Below are 16,579 nucleotides of genomic sequence, written 5' to 3' on the forward strand. Positions count from 1 at the left end.
TGAGTTAGTGAGTCATTTAGGGCCAACCTCCAGGTGTTGGAGTCCAGTTCCACCTCTGCTTATTCTGTTTCCTTGGTATGGATGCAACATACCAAAGTGGTCTCCTGCAAATGAGGCCACCAGGCCTTCCCTGCCAGCTGCCAGGTACTCTCAAACATTACAGAATGATCCCCCTTCAATAAGTCACATGGACACTTCCTTCCTTCAGTGAATCTTCTTAGGTCATATCAAGGTGGAAAAAAAACCAAACAAAACCAATGAATGATTCCATGAGAGTCTCATCATGGTTTCTGTCTGTTTAGAAGGCCTCACACTGCATCTGACCCAGAGTCCATGACCTAGAGGTAAGAGTCTTTGTTTTTCAGGTGGGTCTGACTACACAAGTCATTCTCAGCACTGTGATCATCATCATTAGCCATGACTGAAAGAAAGCCAGGGGAGAGAGTGAATCACACACAGTGTCTGCCATAGGTGAAGACACACTGCCTCACACAAGAACCATCTCTGCTTTCCTTTGGTTCATATCATGCCACCAGAACCAAAATAGGCATTTCAATGTGGTTTTATGCTCTGTGGTGGTAGTTCTACTGGTGGACTAGAGAAATTAATTTCCACTTTAAAACTACTACAATGATTCTTCATTCTCTTTATAGTGGGGATACTATACAATCTACAACTACTGATAATAACTATAATTAATTACTGAATTTCCACTGTACCGTCATTAGTGCCACAGGTCTTTTGCAGCATTGTTTCAGACCTTTCATTGATTGTAGAGGTAACGGAGCACCGAATGCCTAGCTTCCGCAATATGGCTACAACTTGAATGCAATCAAAACAAGAATGTTTAGTTCTGCTGAATTCATTTAAAAAAATAAGGAACTAACAACTGTTTTATGTTTAACATTCCATCTCATTACTGATTTGGGAGTACACTCATCTGATTCAAAATATCACCTTTGGACAATCCTGGAAATCAGTGTTGACTCATTGGAGATATGACATGGTCGGTATAGGTGGGGTATCAATTCACATGGGTGAGACAGTATCAACAGAAGGGCAGTGTGACTGTGTGAAGTGACCAGCATCCAAATCCCTCCAATAGCCATGTAAACACATTGAAAATGCAATTGCTCACTTCTGCATTCTTGACTCTTGACACTATAGTTTCCTAAGAACTTACATTGCACCTAAAGAATCTAAATAAGCAAATGAAGGAAGAGCTCTGGTTTGCTGTGGATAGTGCTCTGTATACTGTGAATGTGTGGCTATGATTGGTTAATAAATAAAATGGTGATTGGCCAGTAGCTAGGCAGGAAGTATAGTATAGGCGGGAAGAGCAGAGAGGAGAATTCTGGGAAGAGGAAGGCTGAGTCAGGAGTCTCCAGCCAGACACAGAGGAAGCAAGATGTGAAGGCAGAACTGAGAAACGGTACCAAGCCATGTGGCTAAACATAAATAAGAATTATTGATTAGTTTAAATGTTAGAGCTAGTCAGTGGTAAGCCTGAGCTAATGGCCGAGGAGTTTTAATTAATATAAGCCTCTGTGTGTTTACTTGGGTCCAAGTGGCTGCAGGACTGGCAGTTGAGAGAGGTTTGTCCTGAGCATGGACCAGGTGGAACACAGGAAAACTTCAGCTACACTGGTAACAAGCACTAGTACCACAAAGGTGCTCTATGGTGCTTGGTCTCTCCAGAACCACCACCTGGATGGTGATACTTACAACCAGAGAGGCTGTTTGGATGACTTCTGGAAAGAACATAAACATATGCTTGCTTCATTATTTATACAGCACAGCTTTTTAAAGTTCACACACATATCTCGTATTACCTTCACAGAAAGGCACTAGAGAAGAAGACAATCAACATCTCCTACTTTGGACCTGAAGGCACTGTGCTAGTTAGCTACTAATGGCACTGTGCCTGAGTAGATGACAGAAAAAAAGAACAGGACAGATGTTCTACTTTTCAATCCCTACTACAAAAAGTCACCATTCCTCACAAAGGAGTGGAGTAAGGGAACAACGCTTGTTTAATTGTATGGCATTCCTCTGCCACTACTTCACATGATCAGCTCCTCTCAGTGAGTCTTTCAGGCATTTTCTTATGGCCTAGACTGGCCAGTGATTGGAGATGAGATTAAATTCATGAGAACCATGAGCCCCCTTCTAGAGTACTAGATTAACCAACCTATGTTGTGTCCACATCACACTTTATGCACTGTTGAGTATCAAACCCAGAGACTCCTAAATGAAGACCTGCTACTCCAATGACAGAGCAAAAGCACAAAACCAGTACACCATAGCTTTCTCTGTCTTTCACAGTTGTGAATGACTGTCACCTGATCCATGGATGCTACCTATGTTTTCTGATCGCTGATACAGAAAGGGTACTGTTTGTGTTTTCTATAGGCAGGATTTTTTCTGGGTATATGCTGGAAAGCTGAATGGATTCATGCAAAATGACAGCTCATGTCTCCATGGGGAGAAAATCTGAGCCAATTCTAAAAATGTCACTTTCATCCCAAATACCTGGGAACATGGTTGGCTCTTGTAGTCCCTAGCTATCTAGCTTGGTCACTCACATCCCTCTCCTGTAGCAGCAGGGTATGCTGAGAAATGAATCCAGCATATATGGCTATGGTGAGCTCTGAACCAAGTAATGTAGGAAAGGCATGGCCTCAGATCTCTTCATTGACAAAATTGACATGTGTAATTGGAAAATCTTTTGGGAGAAAACACATAAAGATGTTTTTTGATACATGAAATCCCAACAAGAGTAAATGAGAGAACCACATACACAGGACCATGATAGGTCTCTTGGGATATCTGTTGTTATCTTACCTAAATTTACAATCTTGTTGCCATTAGATTGCTTTGAAAAGAATGAGGAACCAATATGACCTCATAGAGCCTGTGACAGCTTGACTTCACAGGTTTAAGCCAGACAGGCTCCTAGAGCTGAGAGTTGGAAGTAGACATGGGCTCCCATCCCTAACCAAGAAGCTATCTGCAGCTGACAAGCTCTCACAAAGGAAAAAGTACTTTTCCCCAGTGGTGTGTCAACCACAATCCAGGGCAGTCCCCATGCCCAACAGGAGATGGCCAACACAAAACAAACTCAATGGTGTTTTTCTAGATTTCTGTGTCTTACATTGTTTTGTTTGGCATTTTCGGTCTTACGGAGCTTTTGCTTGTATATTATAGTTTCTGATTCTGTGTTTATATACGTGTGTGTGTGTGTGTGTGTATGTGTGTGTGTGTGTGTATGTGTGTTTGTGTGTGTGTGGTGTGTATATGTGTGCTTTTTCCTTTTTTTAAATTACTTTTATTGTTTTTCACCTTGCCTGTTTGCTTTCTAAAGAGAGAGGAGGAATGGAGTTGTCAGGTGGGGAGGTGGGGAAGATCTGAAAAGAAATGGGAGAGGGGAATAGGATGATTTCTTAAAATTTAAAAAAGATTTGTACATAAACAAGTAAATAGAAGTTGTGAACCAGACAAAGACAACAAGTATATGCAGAGTTCTTATCTACAGTGTGTCCAAACATGTCATTCCAAGATACATACTGTATCTGTGCCTCCTTGACTGGACCTGCAATTCAGAGAAAACACTCTTAGATCAGATCATACTGAGTTATGTTTGCACAGATTTCTGTTTTTTTCCTGTGACTTAGGACAGTTTGTAAACAGGACTGAGAAGAACAGCCCATTTGAAGATTCTATATTAGTCTGTTATGTGATTCTCTTACAAAACACCTGAAGCTAGTTACTGTGTGAAAAATATAAGTGAATTTTACACCTTTGCCTGTTTAGTCCACATCTGGCAAACTCACCCCTTGATTCTCTACTGAGGGTTTCCTCAAAGCTTCTTTGGAAGGTGGCAGAGAAATATTATAAGAATCTGTGAGATGAATCCCTCCAAGGAGTGTCTCTGTTGCTCAAGTATCTACTCTAACATCATACCTTAAAGGTCTCACTGCCTCAATATCTCTTAGCGGACACCAGAAACTTTTGCCATATCAATATTTGGGGAAACACATTCCAACTGTGTTAACCTTAGGAGACCCCAGCAGAAAGACAAGAAGACACTCACAGAAGAAACAGGAACTTTTCCTATATAATATGCCTGTTGGCTTCTTATACATGTTTTAGTCTGAAGGGGAATCTTATGTGAGAAGAAAAGCTCCTGACACCCACTATGGTAACTGACATGGTTTACAATTTCCTCTCATGCTGTGTCGTATCATGGGTGACTTGTGTCCTTTTCCTATGTAAACACTCTAATACCTATAGTGTGTGGACAGTTTTATTATTGAGATCTGATGCCCATAAAAATAAAGTATCATGAAAGTAACCTTTCTATGTTAGGATATGGAAAGGCCATCTTACCGCAACCAACGATGGTTTTGACCCTTCTTCTGAGGCCTGAGGATGCTCCTCACACAAATCTAGGGGAACAGGATATAACTTTCAGCTCATGGTACCACCTGTTATATGTCAAGGGCTTTTACGTTGCTAGGGACAGTGACATGTGGACTTAGTCCCTATGCCTTGCCTCAGTGCACAGAATTAATAAACATGGCTGAAGGGCTGCAAGACAGTTTTCCCTGCCAGGAAAAGTGAAAACAAGGCAAGACCTCAAGAGACCTGAAGTAGAGACTTTTTGTTCTCCTACGTAAAGGGAATCTAACACACTGTGAAATAATCCATCTTGGATTAGGCTACACTTAAATAAATGTTATGTTAAATGACAGATTGCTATCACTTTATGACCATTTCAAGTCTTTCTAGATCTCTGCTAACCTCTTTCAGCCGCTACAGATCAACATAGACAGACTCTTCATTCATTTACTATGATCTTACTTTTTAAATTGCTTATTTGCCATTGCCTGTGTATATGCATATACAAAGTGTATGTACAGGAATACATACTATGTGACATCTGTCCAAGGGTCAAAGGACAAGATTGTGGATTCTCTCTTTCTACTGTCATATGGATCTTAGAAATAACACTCAGGTACTAAGCACTGGAAGAAATATACATTTACCCTTTGAATCATATTGTCAGCCCTAGCATATAGAATTTTAATCTTCAAAATGTACACATTGTTCAAGAAAAATTCATGCAGTATCAGGAACATGATGTAATGACACTAAATTTTTCACTCCTTGATACATAACCATACTTTACTGATAAGTGCAAGATACTGACATTATTACACTTAAAGAACCATTATAGATTGTTTTTTTCTCCTGCTAGTTTTTCTTTTTTTTTAATTTATTTTTTTTTTGAGTAGCTGAGTTGAAGTTTTATTGTAAAAATGATGGTTGGGATCTACTTTATGCTGTATTTTATTAAGGGATTTCAGTAACAAGCATTTGGTGAATGCCCACTCCTGTTACCATTGCTAAGTGGTGGTGGTCATATTTAGAATCATATGTTATGGTCTTGATCCTCAAGTCACTTGTAACATACATAAATAAAGAACAGATACACATGAGTTTAAGTTACAGTAAGTTCATATCCCATCAGCAATAATGACTGGCATCAAGAAATATGTATTAGAAAGTCAGTCCTGCTAGTTTTTCTTTACTGGGTCATCCTTTGTATTCATTCTGTGAGGTGAATATCCAGGTCCAGACTACCCAACTCACATTAAGGCAGAGAACACTGTTCATCTGTCCCCTGGAATTCTACTTGCTTCCGCAATTAAGAAATTTAGATAGAAGATAGATTCTTTTGTACGGTTGTTAATGTCCTCATAGCCTAAATATAAGTTCATGGTAACAGTTTGGAACCTCATACTAGGGGGCTACATATCTGATTTCAACCTTGGCACTTTCACCTAAGAACATCATGACCTTGAGTCTATTCATCATCACATCTCTTCAATTCCTGTGCATCATCATTAAAGTGGTAAACAATGTCCGTGCCTGTTTTCCTCCTGAGCAACTTAGCGAACCTAACTTATTGGTGTAAATGCTGAGAAAGGCTAGTTGTCAGCACAATGTACTGCCATAGACAGTGCACCCTCACATACTCCACAGAGTCACAAAAACCCTATAACAAATCCTCAAGCTATTGTTCTAGATAGATCCTGTTTTTCCTAAAAGTATTTATTTTAATTTCACACAGACATTTGTTGCACAGAGACAGCTAAAACTTTCAAAGTAATGCCTATGTTGTCCTGTGTTGGCCTAGATGCATATTCAGATTCCATTTCTAAAGTATGGTCAGTATTGTTCTTTAAAATGTTCCAATTGCATGACTTCAGTTATTAGATCTTCAATGAATTGGCCAGAAAAGACTAGTAGGTTAACATTGTTTGTTTAAATGTCTAGTACTCTTAGACTTGGGAAATCCACCATCTTATATCTGCCTCAGAAATGTGGTCACACAATGGGAAAGTCTTTGTGCTTGAAAGCAAGTACTGTGTCAGCTAAGCTAGCCATTTACTGGTCTAGAAGAATGCAAAGACCCAGGAACTAATGATTCTGAATGAAAGATGGTCCTTTTACGTAACAAATGAGGTCATTTGTTTTCTATGCCATTAGACATGCATGACAATCTTAAGTGTACACAGATGTCTGTGTTTTATATTTTCATTTTGTCTAACTTCCCCAGTATCCAAGCACATTCCCTACATCAGCTGTGCAGTCTCAGCAAAAAGAAGTACACAGGAAGTTACTAAAATACTTATTAATGAAAGAAGAGGTAGGATAAAGACACAGGAAAGCAAGCAGACTTCAAATCAATTGCCAGGATTATGACAAACTATGTTAAACTCTTGATCAGATGTCATGGTCATTTCTTTGTTCCTGAAACATATTGTAGTCCTCTGAGAGAAGATGACAAAGTGGAAAAAATAAGAAAGCAGGTTCTTGTATTTTTGCCTAGAGTTCAGATTATGTGACATGAAATGGTCAATCTACATAAAGCCTTAAATCATATACTGTGTGTTCTGGTTTGATTAGGGAATGTCCTGCATAGCCTGATGAGTTTGAGCACTCTATCCTCACCTTATGGTACTGCCTAAGAAAGGCTTCAGGAGATGGAGCATCCCTGGAGAAAGCAAGCCCCTGGGGAAAGACCTCTGTCTAACTTCTGTTTAGTCTCTGCTTCCTGAGTACATGTGTATGCACTTATGTACAGATGCAATGTGACCAGCCAGCGCCATACACCTGCTGAGACATTTTCCCTGCCAGAATGACCACCTTGTCATAATAGCCCAAATAAACCTTTCCTCCATTAAAATGCTTTTCTCAGTTATTTGGTCATAGAAAATAAGAAAAGCCACTAATCATTAATAGAATCTCATCGTTGTTTCTGCCCATCTGGAAGTCCTTAAATTGACTTTCCTCTTTTGCCTCCCAAGCAGAAGGAACAACCTGACTGTTGATAGACCCTTTCATTGGATCTGGCCAAGAATGCCAGGACCTACCATGGTCTTCGAGATACACGTTGTTCTCAGGAGACAACTCAATTTCAGTGTTGCCATCCTCCATGATGTCAATGTTTGGAACTATGTCTGTGGAGAGTGATTTACATACTACTGTCGATAGTGGGTGAAGCCACATTGCCTCACCCGAGAACCTGCTCTGCTTCCCTTTGCTTCAGATCATTCAGGGAGAAGCACGACAGTCATTGAAATGCATTTTGAAGTTCTATCATTGCAGTTCTACTTTTGAATACTTCACTCATTAAAAATACATGAGGCATTTTCCACCTTTTAAATAAGAGATGTAGACTGTGGTTTGAATCAGAAATATCCTGTTTAGGTTCAGCTATTTGGATATCTGGTACCCAGTTTGGGGCACCAGTTGGGAAGATTGTGGATCCTTTAGGAGCTAGCCTTGCTGAGTGAATTGTATTACTGGAGGTAGGGTTTGAAGCCTCATAGCCTCACCCTAATTCCAGTTCATTCTCTCTCCTTCCTATTTGTAGGTTTTTGAACATGTGACTTCTCAGCCTACAGATATAAATACAACTTATTCAATCCATCTGTTGTTACTTGTATGTATATGATTTCAGGGTTGACCACTTGTTATTGAATAAGCAACTGGGGCTTCGTCTCTGAAGAAGACTATATCTCCTGCTCTCAGTATTCCTTAGTTGTCTATATTTCTTTTTCTGTGAGTGGGGCTCCATGAGATCCCCCACTTCCATGTTAGCATGTCTATTGGTGGTGTCCTTCCAGTCTTGTTTAGGTAGCCATACTGTTAGGTAGCATGGATGAAGCTTCCCTGCCATTTCTAGGAGACAACCTCAAGCAGAGTTCCTGGTCTTCTGGCTCTTACAACTTTTCTATGCCTTCTTTCTTAATGGCCCCTGAGCTTTAGGTGTGTTGCAGATGTATCATCAATTGGGGCTGTACCCTCTGGGGATTTTTCAAGTTGAGCTAAAGGCATTTTGCATTATAATACGGTCATTAGCTTACAGAGGCAAGGAAGTGGAATATGGTGGTATGCTGAGAAATGTTTCTCATAGGCTCCTGTAATTGAAACCTTGGTCTCTGGTGGTTGATACTGTTTGGGAAAGTTGTAGCATGTTTAGGAAGTGGAGCATTGCTGGAGAAAATGCATCACCGTGGGCAGGCTTTGAGAATCTCTAGCCTCACCCAACTTCCAGTTTGCTGTTTCCTGTTTGCTGTTGAAAATGTGATCTCTCAGCCTACTGCTCCTGACAGTATGCCTGCCATGACTTTCACCCACCATGATTGATATTTACCCCTCTGGAAACCTAAGTCAACATAAACTCTTTCTTCTGTAAGTGTCTTTTGGTCATAGTGTATTATCGTAGCAACAGAAAAGTATCTAGTACAATTACCATCACCAATGACTATTAATAACTCAAACACATTACTGAATATCCACAGTACCGTCACTGGTGCCGCATGCCTTTTCCGTCACATGCACGTTTGCTGTTTCAGATCTCACACTGAAGGACTTGCTGTGCCTAAGCCCCAGCTTTTGCATCATAGATCTCACTGCAACGCATTCACAACAAAAAGAGGTCAGCTCAATTGCATTTAACAAATAAACAAATGACCCCCACCCCCGGGGAAAACTAACAACTGTCCTGTGTATAAACATTTGACCTCATTAGTGATTTCCAAGCATGACTCAGAATGTTACTCTGAATGGAGGATCACAAACATAAGTGTCCACTTAACACAAGAATGGCATGGTCAGTCAGGTCTCAATTCATGTGAATGGCCCAGTATTAGCAGAGAAGCAAAGTGACTCAGTGTGTGAGACAGCCAGCATCCAAATCACTTTAGGATCCATGTAAACCTAGTGAAATTTATGCAGCTACTTATGACACCAATTCTTGGCACTATGACACTCCAACTGCCTAAGCACTTACATTAAACCTGATGAATCTAAAGCAGTAAGTAAACATGAAGACTTACAGAATAGTACTAGGTCTAGAGAAGTGGTCTGTGGGGTTTACTGAATGCTAGAACAGTCCCAAGACAGCAATGGGTGGATCCAGAGACAGCTCCAGAACAGTGGACAACGGGTATTTCTTTTCATTCTTTACCTACCCATGGTGTTTTACAGTCCATGAAGATTGTGTATCACATTGAGGTAGGGAAGCAGGTAAGGGGTTATCTTCATGCCACTGTGACATAATTGCCCTGACAGAAAAACCTCAAAACAGGGAAGGAAGTTCTACTTTTCAGTTCTTTTCTCCAAAAGAAGTGATATGAGAGAGTTTGGTTAGTTCAAATGTGTCCATCTCTTCTACACTGTCTTTCTAATGATGAGACAACCATGCTGACCAGACACCACATAATGACTCAGACTCCAAGTCATTCTAACACTGATGTTACATTACAGTCGTGGTGGGGATGGGGAACACTTCCCTACAACTGACATACTCTGGATAAGATTCAAACTCAGTGAACAGGACAAGAAGTTAGGTGGCGTGGTGATTTAATGGATGTGTCTGCGCACATCACTTTCTAGGTGACGACTGCCCTTGGCACTCTCTGTGGAGCCTGAAAAAGTCCAGAGAAGAGAAGGGCAGAACCTTCACTAGCTCTAAGTGCGCACCTCCCCTGCTCACGCTTCCTCAACCGTGTCCAGTTTCTAAACTACAAACTCTACTATTCACAGTCCATCCCTGAGCAAGATACACAGTCCTATCTGCCCTTAACAAAAACAATCTGTAGCAGATGTCTTCAACCTAGAGAGGTACTCTCAGTCACAAGGCATTTAGAAATCCTGACATGAAATCAAATTGTTCGATAATGACTGTATATATCCATTGAGTGTAATGGCTCCCTATGCTCACATTTCTTGGCCAACATGGAAACAGAGCATCTGTGAGGGGAAGTTCCCTTCAAGTATAAGTGTACCTCATCTTGAAAAGAAGTGTGGTTGCTGGGCGGCGGTGGTGGTGGTGGTGGTGGTGGTGGTGCATGCCTTTAATCCCAGCACTTTGGAGGCAGAGCAGGCAGATATCTCTGAGTTCAAGGCCAGCCTGGTCTACAGAGTGAGATCCAGGACAGGCAGCAAAACTACTCAGAGAAACCCTGTCTTGAAAAAAAACAAAACAAAACAAAACAAAAAACAAAACAGAATAGAAGTATGGTCAAAATAATGAGACTGTATTAATAACTTAGTAGGCTTCAGTTCTGATGGGTGGCTCTTTGGACTTATACTAATGCCTTCTACAATGCTGAAGCATTCACCTGGAATCAGCCATGTTCAAGTAAAACCCAATTATGACACATGTCCACCATGTTTTCCAATGTAGAGTCCCCCATTGTCAAAATCAATTTGACAACAAGCAGATAAGCTTTAACTTTTTTGAGTTTTGTTGTGGTGGTAGCTGTTTTAATTTTTCAGACAGGGTCTCATGTCACAATCTGGGCTGGCCAGGGAATGCCTCAGATTGATCACCATACTCCTTACTCTACAGTCCTAGAATTACAAGAATTACCAACTTTCCAGGGTTTGCAGTGCTGAGGATCAAGCCCAACACTTTCTGTATGATAGCCTAGTTTTCTGTAAGCTAAACAATCTGAGCCTACCTAGGCTTTATTTTTTAAACTTGTATCTCCAGCACAATGCATAGATGCTATCTGCAGTTTTGACCAGTGAGACAGCTAAGAGTTCTCTGTCAGTTGGAATTATTCTAGAAATGGAAAGCTAGGATTCCTCCATAATTTCTACCCATTTCTTGACAGGGTCAGAGGCAGAGTTTATAGCTGGGAATGTGACCTATATACTTCATATCTGGGAACACATTTTGTCCTTGTATTCCCTAGCTTGCCCTCTTGCTCATGTGCCTCCCTGTCCTGGTACATTCTTCTTTAGTAAGGTTATGCTGAGAAATGAATTCATCATATGTATCTGTAATGAGTTTTAAATTAATTGATGTGGCAAAAGTGAGAACAACTCTTTAAGTTTTTCATTTAAATTGAAAATTTGTTGGAAAATCAAGATATTTTGGGGGGAAGCACACATAAAGATATTGTCAGACACACAAAATCCCAAGGTTAGTAAGGTAAATAAGAGAGAACTAAAGACACATAACCATGATGTGTCTCTTGGAATATCAGTAGTTGTTTGAAACTAAACCTGCCATTCTCATGGCTACCAGGTCTCTCTGAAAATAGCGGTGCAGTAAATATGCAATTCTTATCTACAGTGTGACTTTTAAAACAAGTCATTCCAGAATACATACGGCATCGGCACTTCCGTGACTCGACCTGCAATTTAGAGAAAACACTCTTAGGTTCAGGTAATACTGAGTTCTGTTTGTCTTTGGTTCTTCTAGTGACTTGGGGAAGAGTGGCCAAGTGAAAGATTCTGTATTAATTTGTTGTGTGATACTGCTACAAAACACCCGAGGCTGGGTAATGTGTGAAAAACATAAGTATTTTTCATACTCTTGATCATTTATCCCAGATCAGGCAAACATACCTCTTTGTCCCCTACAAATGTTTCCTGGAAGCTACACTGAAAAATGGCAGAGAACTATTAAGACAATCTGGTACTGTGATATGAATCCCTACTAAGGGGTGCCTCTGTGTCAGATTATTTACTTTAACTTCACACTTTAAAGATCTCAACACCTAATGTCCTTATAATGGACTTAAAAATCTTTTACCACATCAATAATTAGGAAAATACATTCCAATTGCCTTAACCTTAGACGTCCCCTGAAGAAAGGTAAGAGGACACTTAGAAAAGAAACTTTTCACAGGTAATGTGTGTGGTGATATTTTATTTGTACTGAAATGTGATTTTATTTGTATGTTAATAAATAAAGTTGTCTGGGGGTCAGAGCTATTAGCAAGCCATAGCAAAAGCCGGGTGGTAGTTCAAGCCTTTAATCCCAGCACTTAGTAGGCAGAGCCAGGAGGATCTCTGTGTGTTCAAGGATACATCCAGCATTGGAGACACACGCCTTTAATCTCAGTACCAACCATAGAAGACCTGGAGGTCTGTACAGACAGGCAGTGACAAGGTGGTTATGTGGTTGGGTTTACAACCAATGAGAAGGCAGAACAGAAGGTCTTTATAAAGACAGACACACAGGAAGTAGGTCTCTTTTGGAGAGGAAGGACCACCGCGAGAAAAAGGGTAAGGTTTTTAGCTCTTAGCTCTGACCTCTTTGGCTTTCTTCTTTGCATTGGTTCTGTGTTTCTTATTGAATAAGACGGTTACTTCTACAAATGTGTGCCAACTTTTGAGTGAAAATCACTCAGGTTTTAATCTAGACAGAAAAACTTTTGCCAGAAGAAAGGTCCCCTAAAAATACATGTGGAAACTGGCACTGGCATTTTTTTACAACTTGACCAAAAACTGCTTGATCTAGTTCTACTTCCTCCTTTTACTTAGAAAATACTTGAATACCTATAGTGTAGGTAATCAGTTTTATCATCCCAATGTGATAAAAGAAAATATAAAGGAATCCTGAATCCAACCTTTTTGTTTTAGAAAAGAGAAAAGATATTTTACCTTAATTAGTGATGGATTTATCTTCTCTTTTGGGGGGGTCTTCATCTGGTCCTTGTCAGACATCCCTAGGAGAACACAAAATAAACCTGAGATCATGGTACCACTTACTGTATCACAGGGGATCTTGGATTGATGTGGATAGAGTTCTATGGATTCAATCTAAACATTCAGGCTTAATGCACATAGTTAATTAATAAACATAATTGTGTTGATGCGAGAACATCCTCTTGACTAGGGAGAAAAAAATCAAGACCTTGAGAAATGAGAAAGGTAAGTTTTGCCCTTCTATATAATGTGAATCTAAAGCAACCTGAAAATGTTTCATTGGGGAAACACTGAAATAAATGTTAAATGATGAGTTTCTAGCCAGGTGTAGAGGCCCATGCCTTTAATCCCAGCACCTGGGAACCAGAGGCAGATGGATCTCCAAGTTCAAGACCAGCCTGGTCTACAGAGTCAGTTCTAGGACAGTCAGGACCACACAGAACCCTGTCTCAAAAAAACCAAAAGAGAAAAAAAAATAGATTTCTGCTTTCTCTTACTTCTTCAGAACATTTTGAAGTCAGGACAACTGGCACTTCTCTCTAGATATCAGTCAAACCTCTTTTAACCCCATAGGCCAGCATCTATCTAGATGCATTAACCACATATGATTTTCAAAATTAATTTTATGTACTAATATTGTGTGTGTGTGTGTGTGTGTGTGTGTGTGTGTGTGTGTGTGTGTGTGTGTATACCATGTCATTGGTGTGGGTTCAGAGGACAGCTTTGTGGAATTTCTTCTCTCTTCATGTAATCTGGGAATCAAACAAGTTGGGTTTGTTTGTTTGTTTGTTTATCTATGAGTGCCTGTATGGATGTATGTGCACCACTTCCATGCCTGACAACATCACCTACTCCACCATGCCTTGGCCAAAATCCACCGTATCACTGCAACGGAAGCCAAAGTTGTTTTCTTCCATTGTGATTCTGGTGTTTTATTATAGTAACAACAAAACAACTAATACAGAAAACAGTGCCAGAAAGATGGGTTATTGCTGTGACGGACCTGATCATGTTGCTTGGGGGAGGATTATGGAAATGTGGTGTTTTGACACAGAAGATCCACTGAATGCTCAAAACTGAATAAGCTTGCATGTAGAAATTTGGAAAACAAGAATGGTGAAAGGAAGGTAGACAAGCGAGTCTTGGCTTGTGGAGGGGGAGAGGGCAGCCACGTCTCTTGGGAACTGCTTGTGAGAAGTTTGGGTTAAGAATCTGTGAAGTGAAACCTTCTGTCCTTTACTGGGACAATGGCTACTGGGTATCCAGGACTGGGAAATCAGATGACTAGGGGACCAGCATCACAGACACAAGCTCTTCTTAGAACTATTTCCTTCACATCCGCACACAGAAGCTCTGGCTCAGAGCGGGGCCAGGCCGCATCCCAAGCTGGCACCCAAAATTGGTGATGTGTCGGGGTCTCCTATGTGCTACTTGCTATGGTGGCAGAAAAGCTACAGGACTGAGGGGTCATGGAAATAAGCTGAGGCTTGCCACCATGTGGAAGGGCCAGAGTCCCTAGAGAGAGGCTAGGCAAGGACATAGGTGGATGTCCACGCTCGGTTGCTAGGAGACCTCAGCATATTAGAGATGGCAGGATGTGGAAGGCAGTGTTTTTGGAGTGGAGCTGGCATGAGCCTCCAAGACAGGCCTGTATGCTGTGGGTGACTGTCTGAGAGCTACAACTCTGCAAGCCTTTTTTGTTCCCTGCCAGCTTCCCTGTCTCCACCAACATGATGCAGTGATCCACTTTAACAATAAGCCACAATAAACCCTTCCTCCATCAACCTGTTTCATGTCACTGATTTCATCACAGCAATGAGAAAAGGAGATGAAATACGATGATTCAGGAACAGACCCTGGCTGATACTTCTGTCCACTGAAGGACCCTTGAGTGTACTTTCTTCCCCTGCCTTCCAAGCACAAGGAATAACTTGATTGCTGCTAGATTGTTCATTGAATCTGACCAGGAATGCCTTTACCTACCACTAACAAGTTCAGCATTTTGCAGGTTGGTCTTTCTACCCAAGTCATTATCAATGTTGTCCTCATCCATTCCATTGAAATCTGGATGAAAGTCAGTAGAGAGATGGATCTGACCAGGAATGACCTACCACCACCAACATCATTGCTTTGAAGGCTGTTTTCCTTACCCACGTCATCCTCAGAGTCATCCTCATCACTATCATTGATACATGGAAGTCAGTGGAGAGGTGGATGTGGCCAGGAATACCATTACCTACTACTACTAAGAACATCACTTTGAAGGTTGTTCTCCTTACCAAAGTCATGTTCATTTTCGTCCTCCTCCTTATCATCGATGTCTGGAAGGAAGAAAGTGGAGAGAGTGAGTGAATGACTCATACCTCAGTGACTGTAGTAGGTGAAGCCTTGCTACCTTACACAAGAACAAACTCAGCATTTCTTTGGTTCACATCACTCACTGAGAACCACAATAGACATTCTACTCATGAGATAAAGTAACACTTCACATATTAAAAATACTGCAAAATATGTTCATTCTTTTTACAGAGGAGATACCATCTTATTTGCAGCTACTGTTAATAACAAACTAGGGACTTGAGAGATGGCTCAGTGGTTAAGAACACTGCTCTTCCAGAGGACTAGGGTTTGATTCCCAGTACCAACACAGTGGTTCACAACCATGTGTAATTCCAATTCTTGGTGATCCAATGCCCACTCTGGCCTCCACTGGTACTAGGCAACATGTGTACCAACATACATGGCAGGTCAAATACATTCAAATTGCTTAAATCTAAAACACACACTTGAATTTCCACAGTACCGTCATAAGTGCTACAGGACTTTTCGACTTTTTGCAAGGTCTTTTTTTGAGGTATGTCACTCTGTTCAGGAACCTTGGTACTTCTGAAACCCATTTTTTTCTGTGTAGCAGAAACTAGAATGCATCACAGCAAAACTAGGTTTGGTGAATCATAAAATAAAAGGAAAATTAGTCTTTGTTCTATGATAAACATTTGATCTCATTGCTGATTTGTAAGCACATTGTTTTAATTCAGAATGTCACTTCTGTAAGATCAAGGACATCAGTGAACATTTAAAGCACATCCAACATGGTCAGTGTATGGAAGATCTCAATCCAGGTAGATGAGACAGTATTGACAGAAGAGCATTTGACTGAGTGTGCAGAATGGCCAGCATCCAAAATAATTTTATGTACTAATACTGCGTGTGTGTGTGTGTGTGTGTGTGTGTGTGTGTGTGTGTGTGTGTGTGTGTACCATGTCATGGGTGTGGGTTCAGAGGACAGCTTTGTGGAATTTCTTCTCTCTTCATGTAATCTGGGAATCAAACACGTTGGGTTTGTTTGTTTGTTTGTTCAGCTATGAGTGCCTGTATGGATGTATGTGCACCACTTCCATGCCTGAAAACATCACCTTCTCCACCATGCCTTGGCCAATATCCACCGTATCACTGCAACGGAAGCCAAAGTTGTTTTCTTCCATTGTGATTCTGGTGTTTTATTATAGTAACAACAAAACAACTAATACAGAAAACAGTGCCAGAAAGATGGGTT

At 40.7% G+C, this 16,579-nt stretch overlaps 1 protein-coding gene across 1 annotated transcript in view; it reads right to left on the reverse strand.

Annotated features, from left to right (window-relative positions):
- Window positions 1–16,579, reverse strand: part of LOC143274202 (uncharacterized) — a 143,693-nt gene that overhangs the window by 82,375 nt on the left and 44,739 nt on the right. Inside the window, exons 19-25 of the mRNA XM_076575897.1 lie at window positions 15,303–15,344; window positions 12,979–13,043; window positions 11,699–11,723; window positions 8,880–8,987; window positions 4,390–4,448; window positions 3,568–3,592; window positions 720–821 (exon numbers count right to left, since the gene is read on the reverse strand). Of these exons, the coding sequence (XP_076432012.1) occupies window positions 720–821; window positions 3,568–3,592; window positions 4,390–4,448; window positions 8,880–8,987; window positions 11,699–11,723; window positions 12,979–13,043; window positions 15,303–15,344 (426 nt within the window). The remainder of the gene's footprint in view (window positions 1–719; window positions 822–3,567; window positions 3,593–4,389; window positions 4,449–8,879; window positions 8,988–11,698; window positions 11,724–12,978; window positions 13,044–15,302; window positions 15,345–16,579) is intronic.

This window comes from Peromyscus maniculatus, chromosome 7, assembly GCF_049852395.1.
Source record: "Peromyscus maniculatus bairdii isolate BWxNUB_F1_BW_parent chromosome 7, HU_Pman_BW_mat_3.1, whole genome shotgun sequence".
In the NCBI taxonomy this organism is placed as follows: domain Eukaryota; kingdom Metazoa; phylum Chordata; class Mammalia; order Rodentia; family Cricetidae; genus Peromyscus; species Peromyscus maniculatus.